The sequence below is a fragment of the Pseudopodoces humilis genome, chromosome 5, assembly GCF_049639895.1.
Source record: "Pseudopodoces humilis isolate 2021_Gansu_Grassland_sample_001 chromosome 5, ASM4963989v1, whole genome shotgun sequence".
In the NCBI taxonomy this organism is placed as follows: Eukaryota; Metazoa; Chordata; class Aves; order Passeriformes; family Paridae; genus Pseudopodoces; species Pseudopodoces humilis.
The window spans coordinates 58466162-58479991 of NC_142204.1; the positions used below are offsets into that span (position 1 = coordinate 58466162).

The window sequence follows — 13830 nt, forward strand, 5'->3', positions numbered from 1 at the left end:
TATTATGAAAACACTGGACATTCTGGTCTACAGAAAAGTAGAGACTAGAGTCTCTGAGTTGTGATGATTTCAGGGCCAGGTTGAATGAGGCTTTGACCAACTAGGACTCAAGGAGTGAAGGTCAAGTCACCCCTGACTCATCTTCTCTACACAAGCAGAAGCCAAGCTGCAGTTTGAGATAGTCACTGCTGGCCCGCACTGCCACAGTGAGGGGCTTACAGCTCACCTCTGTCCCTGCCCTGCCAGCTGCCACACTGCAAGACCCAACAATGTGCTGCCTTCAAAGTTCTGCTTCCCTCATCAGGCCACAGGCATGCAGCCTTCCTTTTGTGCTGAAGTTCCTCAAAAAACATCAGGAACTCCTTATCTAGACCCCCTATCATTTTATATATCCTTAAAATGTCCCCTTTTATTCAGTTCTTTGCAGGAAGCCTCCCCTAGCTTATCACTCCCTCTTCATGGGAAGGTTTTTTTCCAATCCTTCATCATTTTGCTGGTCTGAGACCCTGTGAAATCATCTTTCTACTCATCAGCTATTAGAAACCTGTGGGAGTCTGAAGATAAAGGACTGATGAATGAAATGCCTCAGTGGGGTCAGAATGGTTTTAGAATTTAATTTGTATTAAATTCACAGAGACAAAAGTGTTGGTTAAAAACCAAGGTAACAGTGTCCTGTTTATATGTTTGATCACCAGTAACATCTAGAAATATATCAGATATTCTGGCAGCATGCTGACTGCAAACAGCACCAGGATACATCATATGCAAATACTTAGATCTGCTCAGACATATCTTTCTTGTGCTGCCACTAGTCAGTGGTGGGCAAGGAGAGAAACACACCCTTGCTTTAGCCAAGCAGTGAGAGCCATGACTCCAGCACAGCAGAGGAAAATGCTGCTTTTTAAAACCTGCCCTGTTAGCAGCTTACATTATCATTATTGTTTCCATAATGACTGCCTTTGCCTGTGATGCTGGGGAACTCCTACCACAGCCCTTGAAATGCTGTAGTTCCAAAACACTGTGGGTGAGCAGTAATACGGAAACCAGTTTGCTTTCATATCTGTATGTTTCTTCCTAGCTCGACAATTACTGCTCTGTGTGTGTCCTTGGAGACTGCTGCCAGCACAATAACAGGAGCACGTGAGGGGCAGCCTCTTCACATCCATTCCTCACTTGGAGTAAAAGGAAAAGGCTGTGCCCTCACTTTCATCCTCCCACTTCAAGTACTGAGAAACTCTTTACTTTCTGTGCTGCTCAGAAATGTGTTCTGCAAGCTTTGACAGTGGAGAGTAGAAAAGGATGGATATGAGCAAACATGCTCTGAATGTCATCCAATGCCCTAAGGACCACTTGTTTCTTTTATTCCAGTATGATGGCATTTTTAATTACAATACTTGCCTCTTCAAGAACAGGAGCAATCATAAAGGCCGGTCCCCAAAGGAAGGCAGTATCTATTCCATGAGTCTCCTGATCAGAGGTAAATCTATTTTGAAAGTGAAACACACAATGTTAATTCAAAGTTTTTATAATTTGCCAAATATTTTTATATTACTCACTGTGACAAGAGATCTGCTTCTTCAAAGTATCCTTCAAGACACCCAAATATTTTTCCTGATTGAGGGAATGCCAAAAGCTGGACAGATTCAGATATTTCAGTAGTACCTTCCATCCAGAGCAGACCAGAACACTCACAAAATGCTGAAGTTGATTTCAGAACAGTAACAGTGGGAAAACAACTCACTTCTGTTCAGTGGGCTGAGACTTCATTGTGGGAGCCAATGAGCAGGATAGGGACCAGGCCCAGGAGAGGGAACACAGAGGAATAACATTGTGCTCTAGGATCTAAAGCATTTGTGAAAATCCTTGGATTTGGCCTCCCACACCTTTCACAGATTTACATTTGAAATTGTTTGCAAGACAAACACAGAGCAATACTCATACATAATGTACTTTTTAGCTGCCTCTCCTGAACAGATGAAAAACCTGTGGAATTCAGTCCATTTTATTCAATGCACTAAAATTGGTTTGGATTCTGATCATGCTCTCCAGAATGCTCAGTCCTGTTTGCCTGGCACGATCTGCCTTCTCTTGGGAAGAGATGTCTCTTCCACCATGCATCAGGTACTGAAAATATTGAATAGCACCTGGCAAGGAAGAGATCCTTCCCAACTCAGGAACCTCCTTTCATCCAGCATAAAATCCTTGAGAATTGAAATAGGTTTTCCATCTTATGTAAGTCTCTTCCTGAGGAAATAATTAATGGGTCCTAATTCTTATAATAACATCACAAGTGTAAAGACATCCGTGTCTCAAATCCTCCAAAAATCAAGGTACCTTGTACCTCCTGACTTCTGCTACTCCTCTGCCCCTTTGTCCCTTCAACAGCCCTGCTGCCTTGTCAGAGATGGCAACTGGTCTGGTTTTCATGGCTTTTTGACAAATTCACACTGGCTATTGCCTATTTACATAGTATTCTCTAAGGACATATAAATGGCTTTTTAAAAATTCCTTTTCTGTGTCTGTTTCATGGACTTTGCAGCTGCCCCTGTCTACAGCAAGGTGTCTGTTGAACAGTGGCTGGAGCCGAGTGGCTCAGTGTCAGTGCCCTGTTCTGACACCCTGCCTGCTCAGGGCAAAGGCACACACTGCACCCAGCTGGTAGTAAAGATAACTTGGCAATAAAAAGACATCTCAGATTTCTAAAATATTGTAAACTTATTGGAGTAAGTTTTAAATTTAAGAAAAAATGTTTTTGAAGCATGCATGCCTTGGTCTCTGCTTGGAAGAAACCTCAATTTGCTCAGAGTTTCTTTTTCTGTCCAGAACAGTAGCTCTTTTGGATACCTTAACCTTGGCCATTAGTGCATTTTGACATAATACTTTGTAAATGTTTAAAGCAGATTATGGTTTTTGATGAATTATGTTGTCCTAAAGTTTTTGACATGCAAAACATGAGTTTTTCTTGTCATCTCAATAGGTTCTCTATATTTTCAATTTCACTGTAATAAAATTGTAGTAGTAACAAAATATATTTTGTTGTGGCAGATTGCAGGACAAAAAGTTGATCAAGAAATTATGAAAAAAGAAGAATCAATCGTATTTGCACATGGAAACAAGCTTCTCACCCTTTAACTCAGCACAATTTTCTCTTGCAATTATAGCAACCACTAGCACAAATTCAGCAAACAAAAGAACTTTCCTGTTTTGAAAATATAAGCCATTAAAGCATGCTGTCACCTATGAAAGGTCTTTAATTCCATCTACTGCTTCCTCTGGTTAGCTGCTGGCCTCTTTTCTGTCATATTCTCCCCTTGGTTAGCCGTTAAACACAACTTTCCCTTCCACTAATGGATTACCAGCTCACAGTCTTTTTTGGACACCTGAGATATTGACGTCTCTGCTTTACAGAGTGAAAGCCTCCAAGGCATCAAACATGCTTAAAAGAATCCACTGGGATGTTGTTCTTTTTTGTTACTTGAAATGAGCCCCTAAATGTTCAAAATGGAATGAAATGTTCACATGAAATAGCTATTGCTTGGAGACTCCCTGCCTGGGTACAGTTGTTCTCAGGGTGAAGACTCTGAACCCATAAGAACTTCACCTGAAAAACTAATGCAGGTGTTTTTTGGTTTTCCTTCATATTTTTTACAAGTAAGAGGCAAGGTTGATGTAAACTTCCATCATCCATACACTGAAAATTCTGTTTAAGTTCTCTTTCTCAAACCCCCACATTTCTCCTCCTGTTAGCATTTGTTAGCATTTCCTCTACTTGGGCAGACCCACTACTAAACCACTTAATATTAATTAGAAATAGTAAGAAAAACACATTAAGTAATAGCAATGAATAATAGTAACCAGAATTAACTAGTAGTAGTAAGAAACACTTCTAAGCCATTTTAGGATCTAGCTATGGCAACATTAGCAAATGATGGGACTAGGATGCCAGTAGGGACACTGGGGAAGTCAACAGTTTGTGCTGATCTCCTGATGCCTACCCTACTTACATGCATTTGAGAGGGTTTATTTCCTAGTAATCCCACTCTGGTCCTGCTGACTAAGCTCCCATCAGTGTCTATAGTGAACCTCTCAGCTCAGTTTCATGCAGGAGAAGCCTCTGCTGGTACATCTGAGACTGCTCTACAACTCCAATCCAAACAGATTTGGAAATCTGTCAGTGTGTATATGGCCTGCATAGAATACAGGTATGCTGGTAATGGTCAGAAAGGAAGCTTTAATGACACTGAAGTAATTCTGTATTAGCAGAGATTAGCTATATTAATGCCAAAATTAACTTGGGCATTTCCAAAATTAACACAAATAATATTAAGCAAAAATGGACCTAAAATGAAATAGCATATAGCCAATTGTAAGCTATGAGCACCTATAATATTTTCTAGTAAAATGACATTGCCAAGTAGAAAGAGGAACAACAGTGCTTTTAAAATCTATCAGTTAACCATTACGCTGAGTAAGCAAAACAGATTTTGTGGATATCCTTTCCATATTCGAATAGTCTGCACTTCAGTGCAACCTCAGTTTAACTTGCAAAAAATGCCTTACTCTTTAACCAGAATGTTTTTAACCTAAAGTGGAAAAAAAGAACATTAAACAGTCTGTGACATAGCCTGCACCAATGAAATGAAATTGTGGCAGAGCATTAGGCTTTCATATGTATTGTTTGCACTCCTTTCGCTCAAGTCTTTGCATAAAGCATTCTGAAGTAGAAAATTAACCAAAAGCAGGTAAAAAACTAATTAAAAGATGAAGACAGGGAAACTAAACCTCAGCTGGATTCCTGTTTCTTCCAAAAAGAAAAAAATTAGTTGTTCCAATAATCTGAGTTTAATTTTCAAAGAGGCTTTTCAGGCTGTGTTTATTAATCTCAGTTTTGCACCTGCTTCTACACTCAAACATCTCTATCTCTGTTTTCTCTGTATAATTTGTGGACACAGATGTGGGTTTCATAGATAGCATGCAGATGCAAGTGCTAAATAAATCCAAATGCTTTGGATCATTGGACTCTCTGTATGAGACCTTTTAGGATTCTGGATCAGAATATAGATTTCATTGATTTCATTCAAATACAGAAAATACAGGTATGTGACTCTCATTTTTGAAATAAAAAAGACCTATATATTTGCCTAAGACTAAAAATTTTCATAATTCTTCTTTTGTAAGTTTGTCTATTTTCCCCCACTGGAAACAAATATAGGTTATATATTCATGGAAATTACTGTATATATTATCTTTGTGCATATAACTTGATTGATTTAACTGTTCAACTGGTCTTTTAAAAGACAGCATGCAATAATACTGTGACTGTTCTCCTAAGGATATCAACCAGTACATATATAAGAGCTCATCTACTTTTTGAGCAAATTACAATAAAAAAGGGACTCCAAACTCACTCATGCATCAGTGACCGCACCACTGTGCCTCCATGAACGTGAGACTCGTAGAACAGGGTGTATAAGTATGGCAGCAGGGAGTATCTGATCCGAAGAGTAGCACGAGATATCTTGGCAAAAGCATCTCCAAACACGGCTGGGTCTTGTTCCTGTTCAGGAAAAGCTTTGATTTGTACAGAGCATTGAAACAAACTCAGCAGAGAAGCTGTGTGCAATGTAAGAGAGCTGTGGCTGGCATGATGCTACAGAAGTGAGCGTTTACATAAGAAAAAGCACTCATTTGCAAACTGCAAGATATATTAAGAACAACATACATTATTCCCAACTAAAATTTGTATAAAATTCTGAACTTGAAAAATTCCAGTGAGCTCAAAAAGATCAGGCCCCACCATAATGTATGTGAGCCCTCTGCAAACACCTCTAACCTTGTGAGGAGAGGGAATCTCGGGTCCATATCTGTGCTCAGGAATAGATAGCCTGCCTCTAGAAATTAATTCATCTTGGAGACGCATGCCCTCTCAGACAAAGGAGATGAAACGCAGGAAAGAGGGAAGACTGATAATCTGCAGATCAAAGTCAAAAGTATAATTACATTGGCCACAAATATAAAGGCAAGTCTACTTGAAAGAGTAAACTCATAACCCTGCTGAAGCCAACAGGCGTGACCGAAGTCACTGTGTGTGGTACAGAAAACATTTCATCCATTCAAGAAATTTGATTTCTCCTCCTGTGTGCTCCATTTTAGGATGCCCTGACTGACAGTACAGCCACACATCAGCAGTGCCCCTCAGTGCTCTCCTGCGCAGGGCATGCACTGGGTCACACCATGAAGAGGGCAGGCTGGAGCAGTCTGTATTCACTGGCTGCCTTTGGGTTTACTCCAGTGCAACCCTGACTCTGCCCTGGGATGGCAGGCAGAGCATGCAGCCAAGGGCAGTGCTGATATGGGGAACAGTTACATCTCCTTTAATTCCTCCTCTCCACCTCTCCAGTGCTAAACAGCCAGCTTACAGTCACATGACTCCCTTTCTCCTTCATGAAATCTTTCCAGGGTACTCAATTTTCTCACTAAAGCTGAAGACTATATGATGAATTCCAAGGATAATGAAATGCAAAAGTAACAGAAGTAACAATGCTTTTTATATTATCTAGTGCTTTTCAGACAAGAAAAATATTAATTAAACTGTTTGAAATATACAATGAATTAGGCAAAGTGGGTATTTAAGACTTTAACACTAACCTAATATTAATTAAATTCAATATTAAGTAAAATTTCACCATTAGTATGTTTACGTCAGAATTACTCACTAAGAATAGTCCCTGCTGGCTCTGAGTTCCAGAGCATCCATCTATTATTTCAGAAATTGCACTATATTTTTACCAGTGTTTTGACACTGTACAAACACTGCTTAAATTCACAAAGAAACAGATAGAATTCTTAGGTGATGCTGAGTCACCCAAAATGCCAGTTCATTTCTTTCTGTGAACACAATATTTCAAATGGATTTAAGTAATCCAATGGAACCAAATATATCTGAGTTGCACCACCCATTATAGACCCATTGCTCTCTTCTTGTTTATTAAATTGTACATATGAGATTGATATCCACTCACCCAGGTCAGACTCTGTTTGCATGCTCAAAGGGTCAAGCAACGATATAGATATAGATATAGATTAGATATAGATATAGATATAGATATAGATATAGATATAGATATAGATATAGATATAGATATAGATATAGATGCTAACTTTAGTGGAGAGGCAAATAGAAAATATTTCACAACAGCAACAGGAAATACCACACAAATGTTTGTTCTCCTACAAAGAAATACCTCAGGGATCTACAGGTTAATTCCTGACCCTCTTAATGATAGTATCGTAGTTTATTATTCTTGCATTTACTCAATTGCTGAAAATCCATCATACTTTGGTGCAGAGGCAAAGGTCTTCCTAGGAGTGTAAATGTTGCAGCATTTTGATGATGCAACTTCAAAGAAACTGAAGATTACCAAATAACCTTAGCTCCAGCATTGCACCAATCAGTTTACAGAAGGAAAAAAACCCAAACATTTCTTGAACAAGCAGAACCATTTCATCACAGTTGCAGATAAACACAGAATAATTACAAAGACTGCAAGACCTTCAACCTTCATAGCTAGAAATGACTTTAAAGACTTGTTGCAAACTTCTTTTTCTTTGCAACAAGTCTTTAAAGGACTTTTATGATTTTGAAACCAGAGCATGGATCTGGATTAAGGCTGCACTTTTTCATTTATCTCATGGGCCCATTAGCCTTTTCTGGCCTTGGTTGCCTCTTGGCTGATAATGATGTCACTATCGGTGCCTCTCCTTGGAATTCTCACATGTTTGTAACTTGCTTTTAAACAGCAAGGATGGTGTATAATGATCTCTCTCCCCTCCCTGTAATACATACTATAATTATGGAATTACTGAAACAAAAGTTTAGCAATCAAGGGAGTAGGAAGACACACTGACACTCACTGGCTCTTAAATGAAACCTGGACTTCAGCAGGTAAAAGATGAAACAGATGAATTTTACAGTGTGAGAAAACCAGTGTTTCTATGTTATCTTGACATTATGGATGGGAAAAATTTACTGTATAGTTCCTGCTCTTGGTGCAGCACTCCTTTTCACCCAGTGCTCCAGTTTACCCAAGAATGGCAGGTTAATTTTGGAGAAAGTAATAAAAATGACTGTCCACATAATTATAATCATAGGCTACAGCTTTATGTAACTTTGTTTACTTACACTGTTTCCCTCTGCATTGTGATTTCTGGAAAATGGATAGAAAGAGCCAAGCTGCATCCAGCGCAGGCAGAGTTCATAGGTAGTGTTGTAGTTAAACCCACAGATATCAGCACCAACCTAAGGAAAAACAAAATTGTGTTTGTGATTGTGTCTGAGGCCCAAAAATGAGAGACTACAGAAATTTGCTAATAAAAGTATTTTTGGAAAGACATCCCTGTTTCTAATTACTTTATAAGAATGTTCTATAATGATACAGATTTTTCTGTATCTGACTGATAAGATTGTATATGTATATGTATGTATGTATGTATATGACTGAGGTTGTACTGTCTCCTAGAGCACTAAGTTCACTGTGGAAGATCCGACTGTATTTTAATAAATCTACAAATTCTCCACCCCAACTTGCAAACCCAGAAATATATGAAGGGGCCATAATCATAGAATACACAATACAAAGAGATTGGATTTGGATGGCATGCATTAAGTCAGTCCGAATCTTGCAGTGCTGTTTCTGCTTCCCTTCAGCAGCCAAGACTGACATTTAGCCTTTTAATCTGCAGATCCTTAGGCTGTGCAGGCTGTTACTGCTGGCCACCTCAAGTGGCTTCTTTCAGAAAACATTTGAGTTAATTTGAAGTGATATTGTGTATAAGCCAGCACCTGCCCAGAGGACGGCAGACTTACATAGGGAATGCCAAAGAGGTTGAATTCCAGGATTCCAATGACTGAGCGGCGCAGGTCCTTCCACTGAGAGAAGTTGTCACCGAGCCAGTGAGCACTGTGCTTCCCGCTGCCCACGAACGTGGACCGACTCAAGACAAACGCCCGCTTTCCAGTTGCCTGCTGGACAACACTGCAAAGAAATGCAACAAGATCTTCAAAAACAGGAGTGGTAAACAAAACACCTTATAATCAACCTGAGCGTTCAGGCACAATTTTACCTGAGAGAGTATTATTCATGAAACAATTATTCCTGTGATTCCTACTCACATGAAAATTGTGGCTGCAAAACTGCAAATAAAAGGAAGATTTACACAGTGGCCAAAACTAAACAAAAAAAAAAAAATCTATTTGATTCACTAAACAATTTGTCTCAGGTATTTTAATCTTCCTAAATAATAATTTCTGTTTAATTTATTCTCAGCAGCATCTCAAAATGAAAATTCAAATCATAATTTCCTTTATATACTAGTATATTTAATTAGGTGTCCAATGAATTCCTAAAAACCAATATAATAGGTATATTTTTTTTCAATACAGGATTTATTTAGAGATTTCTATTGGCAAATAAAGGTCCAATACTCAGGAATTAAAAACCTAAAAACCCCCAACAAAACACAAAATCCAAAAAATCAAAACTACACAAAAATATCAAAAATATATCTAAAAATCTTATAAAAAATAAATAATCAATATAGAAAAGAAACCTGTACTCATTCAAAATGCCACCCCATCCTTGTAGTATTTTCTCTAGTTTCCTGTCTTTTTTGATATATGAGGTTTCATTGCAGAATTAGTGGTACAATGAAATTATCTTGGTTTTTTGAAAATAATTTTGCTGCATCACCAGAAATCAAGGAATGTGCCTTACTAACAAATTGATTACAAAATTCCTCAGAATAGGATCCTCTTTGTATGCAATTATAAATTGCAGTATTTTATATTCCAGGAACTCAGATTCAATTCCGCTTTAATATGATTTGGGCAACACAATTTAAACTCTCTGGGAAATTCTAGCATGAAATATTAATCATGTTGTTCACCATCTACTTATTTCTCCCTTTTCTTAATGAGATTTCATCAAGTGTTCTTTCACCTGTATTCATAATGGCCCAGTGTTTGCTCTTGGGTCTGTAATGGCACAGAGACTTTAAAGTGCTTCAACACTTGCTTCTGAAGCAAAAAAAAACCCAACAGCTTTCATGGAAGACTGAATGTATTAACCTTAGGGGTCATATGCAGCAAGAGGTGCAATTCTTGAGCCATGAGGGACCTGCTGGTTCTGGTTTGCAGGAGCACTGTTGGGCCAGTAACTGCACAAGTCTCCATGTGCTTTGTATGAATGTTATTCTGGAGTCTTTCCTGGATATCTTGAGCAGGAGTGCTCTCCTCTGGCTGTATTTGGCTCCATTTGCAAATACAGATGCTAATGAGGGCAATATCAGATCAACTCAACTATGATCCAAAGCTGCATAAACAATTTGTAACAAGTAATTTATTAAATAATTTCAGTCTTTCATGAACTATTATAGAACAGGTCCTAATGCTGTCAAATGCATTTGTTGATTTAAATTATTTGCAGAATATCATGTGCAAATAACTCTTAGCACTAAGCTATGCACGAACTGATTGCTGCTAGTTTATGTATTCAAATTCAAACCATTTGACATAAGCCAGATGACACATTTCCTATTCTCTGTCTGCCTTAGAATAATTCTTAGAATTGTTTTTTTTAAATACAATTATGAAATTGTCATTAATTTTCATCTAAAATCCTGCAATTGACGCTGGGTGCTAAATATTCCTGTCAGTAATTTCATTTAATATATTCTTTGTGAAGAGTGAAGGATATACAACCAGCCTTGAAAAGAAATGTATTTGAGAAACCCAAATGAATATGTAAAAAAAATACTTCAAAGTTTCCCAGCTTTGCAAAAAAATCAATCTCTGCATATACTTTTGGTGGTCTTCTCCACATCTGGTTGAGCAAAACAAGTTTGTTGGGAGGATCTCTTCGAAGACTAGGGAACAGGGGCTCAAAAACCGTGGTAAGAAGTCCCAGGTTCAAGGGCTTCCTGTTCTTTCTCTCAAAAGCAGAACTGTGCTTCAGCCAGGCCCATAAGAGCTGGCAAACTTCTGGTTTTTCCCAGGGCTTCCCTTGCCCTGCACTTGGCATATAAAATACAAATGCATCAACACCAGAATTAGGCTCACTTAACCATGTCCTGTGGATGTTATCAGAATCCAGCTTCTGAAAATGAGTGCTAAATGCTGAAACAGGCTACACATGGACCCCTGGTTTGGCTCTTCCATGATGGTATTAAATTTCCCAGTGTTTTAGCTCAATTCCTGCTGGAAAAGGCATGATTTTCCCATTTCATTTAATCCAACATCTAGCTTTCCACAGCAACAGTCTGCCTGCGTAAGCTACTTTGAGTGCTTCCCAGATGCAAAATGAGTTTTACAGAAGCTGACAGCAACTGTGCTGCAATGCAGCTCTAACCTCCTGAACCAACTGAGCCCCAAGCCAATTTGCAAAACACTGTCTGCCAGGAGCCAGAGGCAGCTCCAGAAGCAGCCAGCGGACCTGTACAGTTTGGATTCTCCACTGACAGTGACAGAAACTCCTCTACCACAGTAGTGAAGGGACAGATAAATACCCCTGACACTACACGAGGCAGCTTCTGCTGCAAATGCTTGTGAGAAGCTCTAACAGAGTATAGGAGACATCTTGCTCTAGACATACAAAAGCAGCAGCTGAAAAGTTAGGCCCTACCCATACACCCTGATTTAGATGAGAAAAGTAATATTAGAAAGGATTCTGCTCCTTGTTCCAAGGTTCTTTTTTCTTGAAACTTCTTACAAAATGGCAAACAATAAAACGAAACATGGGTCTGTCTCTAATTAAATACTACTACAGATTTTCCAGGTAACATCAGTGGCTTTTAAAAAGCATTTTAATCACCTGGAATCTGATTAGAAATATTTAGGAATCTTACTTGAAAGTTGGTTCTGTCTGTGCCCAGCCAAAGAGGGAGTGTGTGTTGTAATGGTCTCCAAGGTAAGTCTTGGAGTCAGGACACAGTGTCTTTTCCGCCAGCGAACGATCAGAGATTCCTGAGAACGATATAAACCACTGTAAAATCATATACATCACAATTCAAATCTCTTCTCATTTCTACACATTTAGGGGTGAAAACACCAAAAGATTTGGGAAGAGGAAAAACTGCAATGCTGAACCTGTAGTGATTTGAGGTTAGCACATAGGCACAAATGCTTGCAGACAAGCACATGTCTTTGGAGGTGGGAAAGGACTGAGTAAACACTGGTAATTAATTACAAGTTCTATGTCAAATAATTCAAAACATCTGTACAGGTGTAATGTATTCAGTAAGTAATAGTCAGAAAGAAAATTTCTGCTTCACTGAGTTAAGAATATATTATTTTACACAGTGACAAATTTTAGTTAACAGCAAAAATATTGTACAGATGCTGTCTGGTCTTTGATTCCATATCAAAAAGATGTTGGCAAAGCCCATTTGTTGCAAAAAAATTTCCTTCAGGTAACCACTGTGACAATACCACATGAAGTTCAGCAGGAATTGGGCAGGTCAGATGTTTATACATTTGTTGGGGGTTAGGTTTCTTTTCTTTTATTCCCTTTTACTTTGGGAATTTCTTCCCATAAGTTGCTAAGTTGTCTTTGCCTGAGATCCCTTTAATTTCAAAATTAAAATAATTAAGAGGGAGGAGGTTTACATTTTTCATTCCAAGGGAGGCTCCTGCTTTCCTTAGCAGACACCTGTCTTTCAAACAAGACAACATTTTATTTATTTTTAGAGATGGAGTTACAAATATTATAAAATTCTGTCAAAATGAAATAGAAAGTAAATTCTCAAAAATTTTCTTTTTTCATGCGTAATTAGGTGCGTACACTGTTTTAAGTATTTCTCCATGAAAAAGCAATCTCTCTGTCTAATCATACTTTCTGTGTGGTTGCAGTTCATAATCACAATTTCTATCTACCTGAAACCCCATTAGCACCTCAGCCCTGCTGTGCCACTACAGCTACAGTCCTTGTGTTTGGATCTTTAGACACAGACTCCAGTGTGGGTGATCTACATCAGAAATATCTTAATTTATAGGCAATTTCCAAGTAACTTTGACCGATATGTCTTTGAAGAAGATACTAAGTTTCCGAGGAAAGTCACACTTAAAGTCCCGGTGGTTCTTGATTATTAGCCCCATAAATTTAAGGTGAGATAGGAGAGAAAATGCTACCACATGAATCACAGGTTCATGCTTCATTCTTATTCTGAGTATTCTGTATTCTGTCTCAGTAATAGTGATTATTCTACAATTGCATATTAATCTTCAGTATAAAGTGTTTTATAGAAAATTGATTTGAAGGACATCTGGCCTTAGCAATTCAAACCATGGTTATGTGTAATCATGGTATAAAATTTAGGTAAGGAGGTTGAAGGCTACACTGATAAAAAGTCTGAGACTGGGACTTGCACAGATGAAATCACCTAAGATGATAGTGAGCTCCCAAAACTCTGCTAACCCCAGGAAGGTTCTAATGTCTTACTGGACAAAAAAGCTTAGGTCACCTCTCATACCTATGTAAATCAAGAGCTTGGACACCTAAGAACATGCACCTATTCTGTAAAGTGAAATAGAAAAGAAAGCCCTTAAACACTGATACAAAATAGCTTCCCTATATGCTGGGATGTAATGCCTAGGGCTCCTAGCTGCAGAAGGGAGATCAACACCAGGGAAGTCTCTGGGAAGACCTTAGAGCAGCCTTCTGGTACCTAAGTGGGACCTACAAGAAGCTGGAGAGGGACTTTTAGAAAGGGCATGGAGTGATAGGACAGAGGGTAATGGTAAAAGAGAATATGTTTATATTAGATACAAGGAAGAAA

At 38.5% G+C, this 13830-nt stretch overlaps 1 protein-coding gene across 1 annotated transcript in view; it reads right to left on the reverse strand.

Annotated features, from left to right (window-relative positions):
• LOC102112795 (sucrase-isomaltase, intestinal-like) overlaps positions 1-13830 on the reverse strand; it is a 59229-nt gene that overhangs the window by 12160 nt on the left and 33239 nt on the right. Inside the window, exons 13-17 of the mRNA XM_088055385.1 lie at positions 11902-12019; positions 8867-9035; positions 8183-8299; positions 5409-5557; positions 1399-1483 (exon numbers count right to left, since the gene is read on the reverse strand). Coding sequence (XP_087911511.1) covers positions 1399-1483; positions 5409-5557; positions 8183-8299; positions 8867-9035; positions 11902-12019 — 638 coding nt within the window. The remainder of the gene's footprint in view (positions 1-1398; positions 1484-5408; positions 5558-8182; positions 8300-8866; positions 9036-11901; positions 12020-13830) is intronic.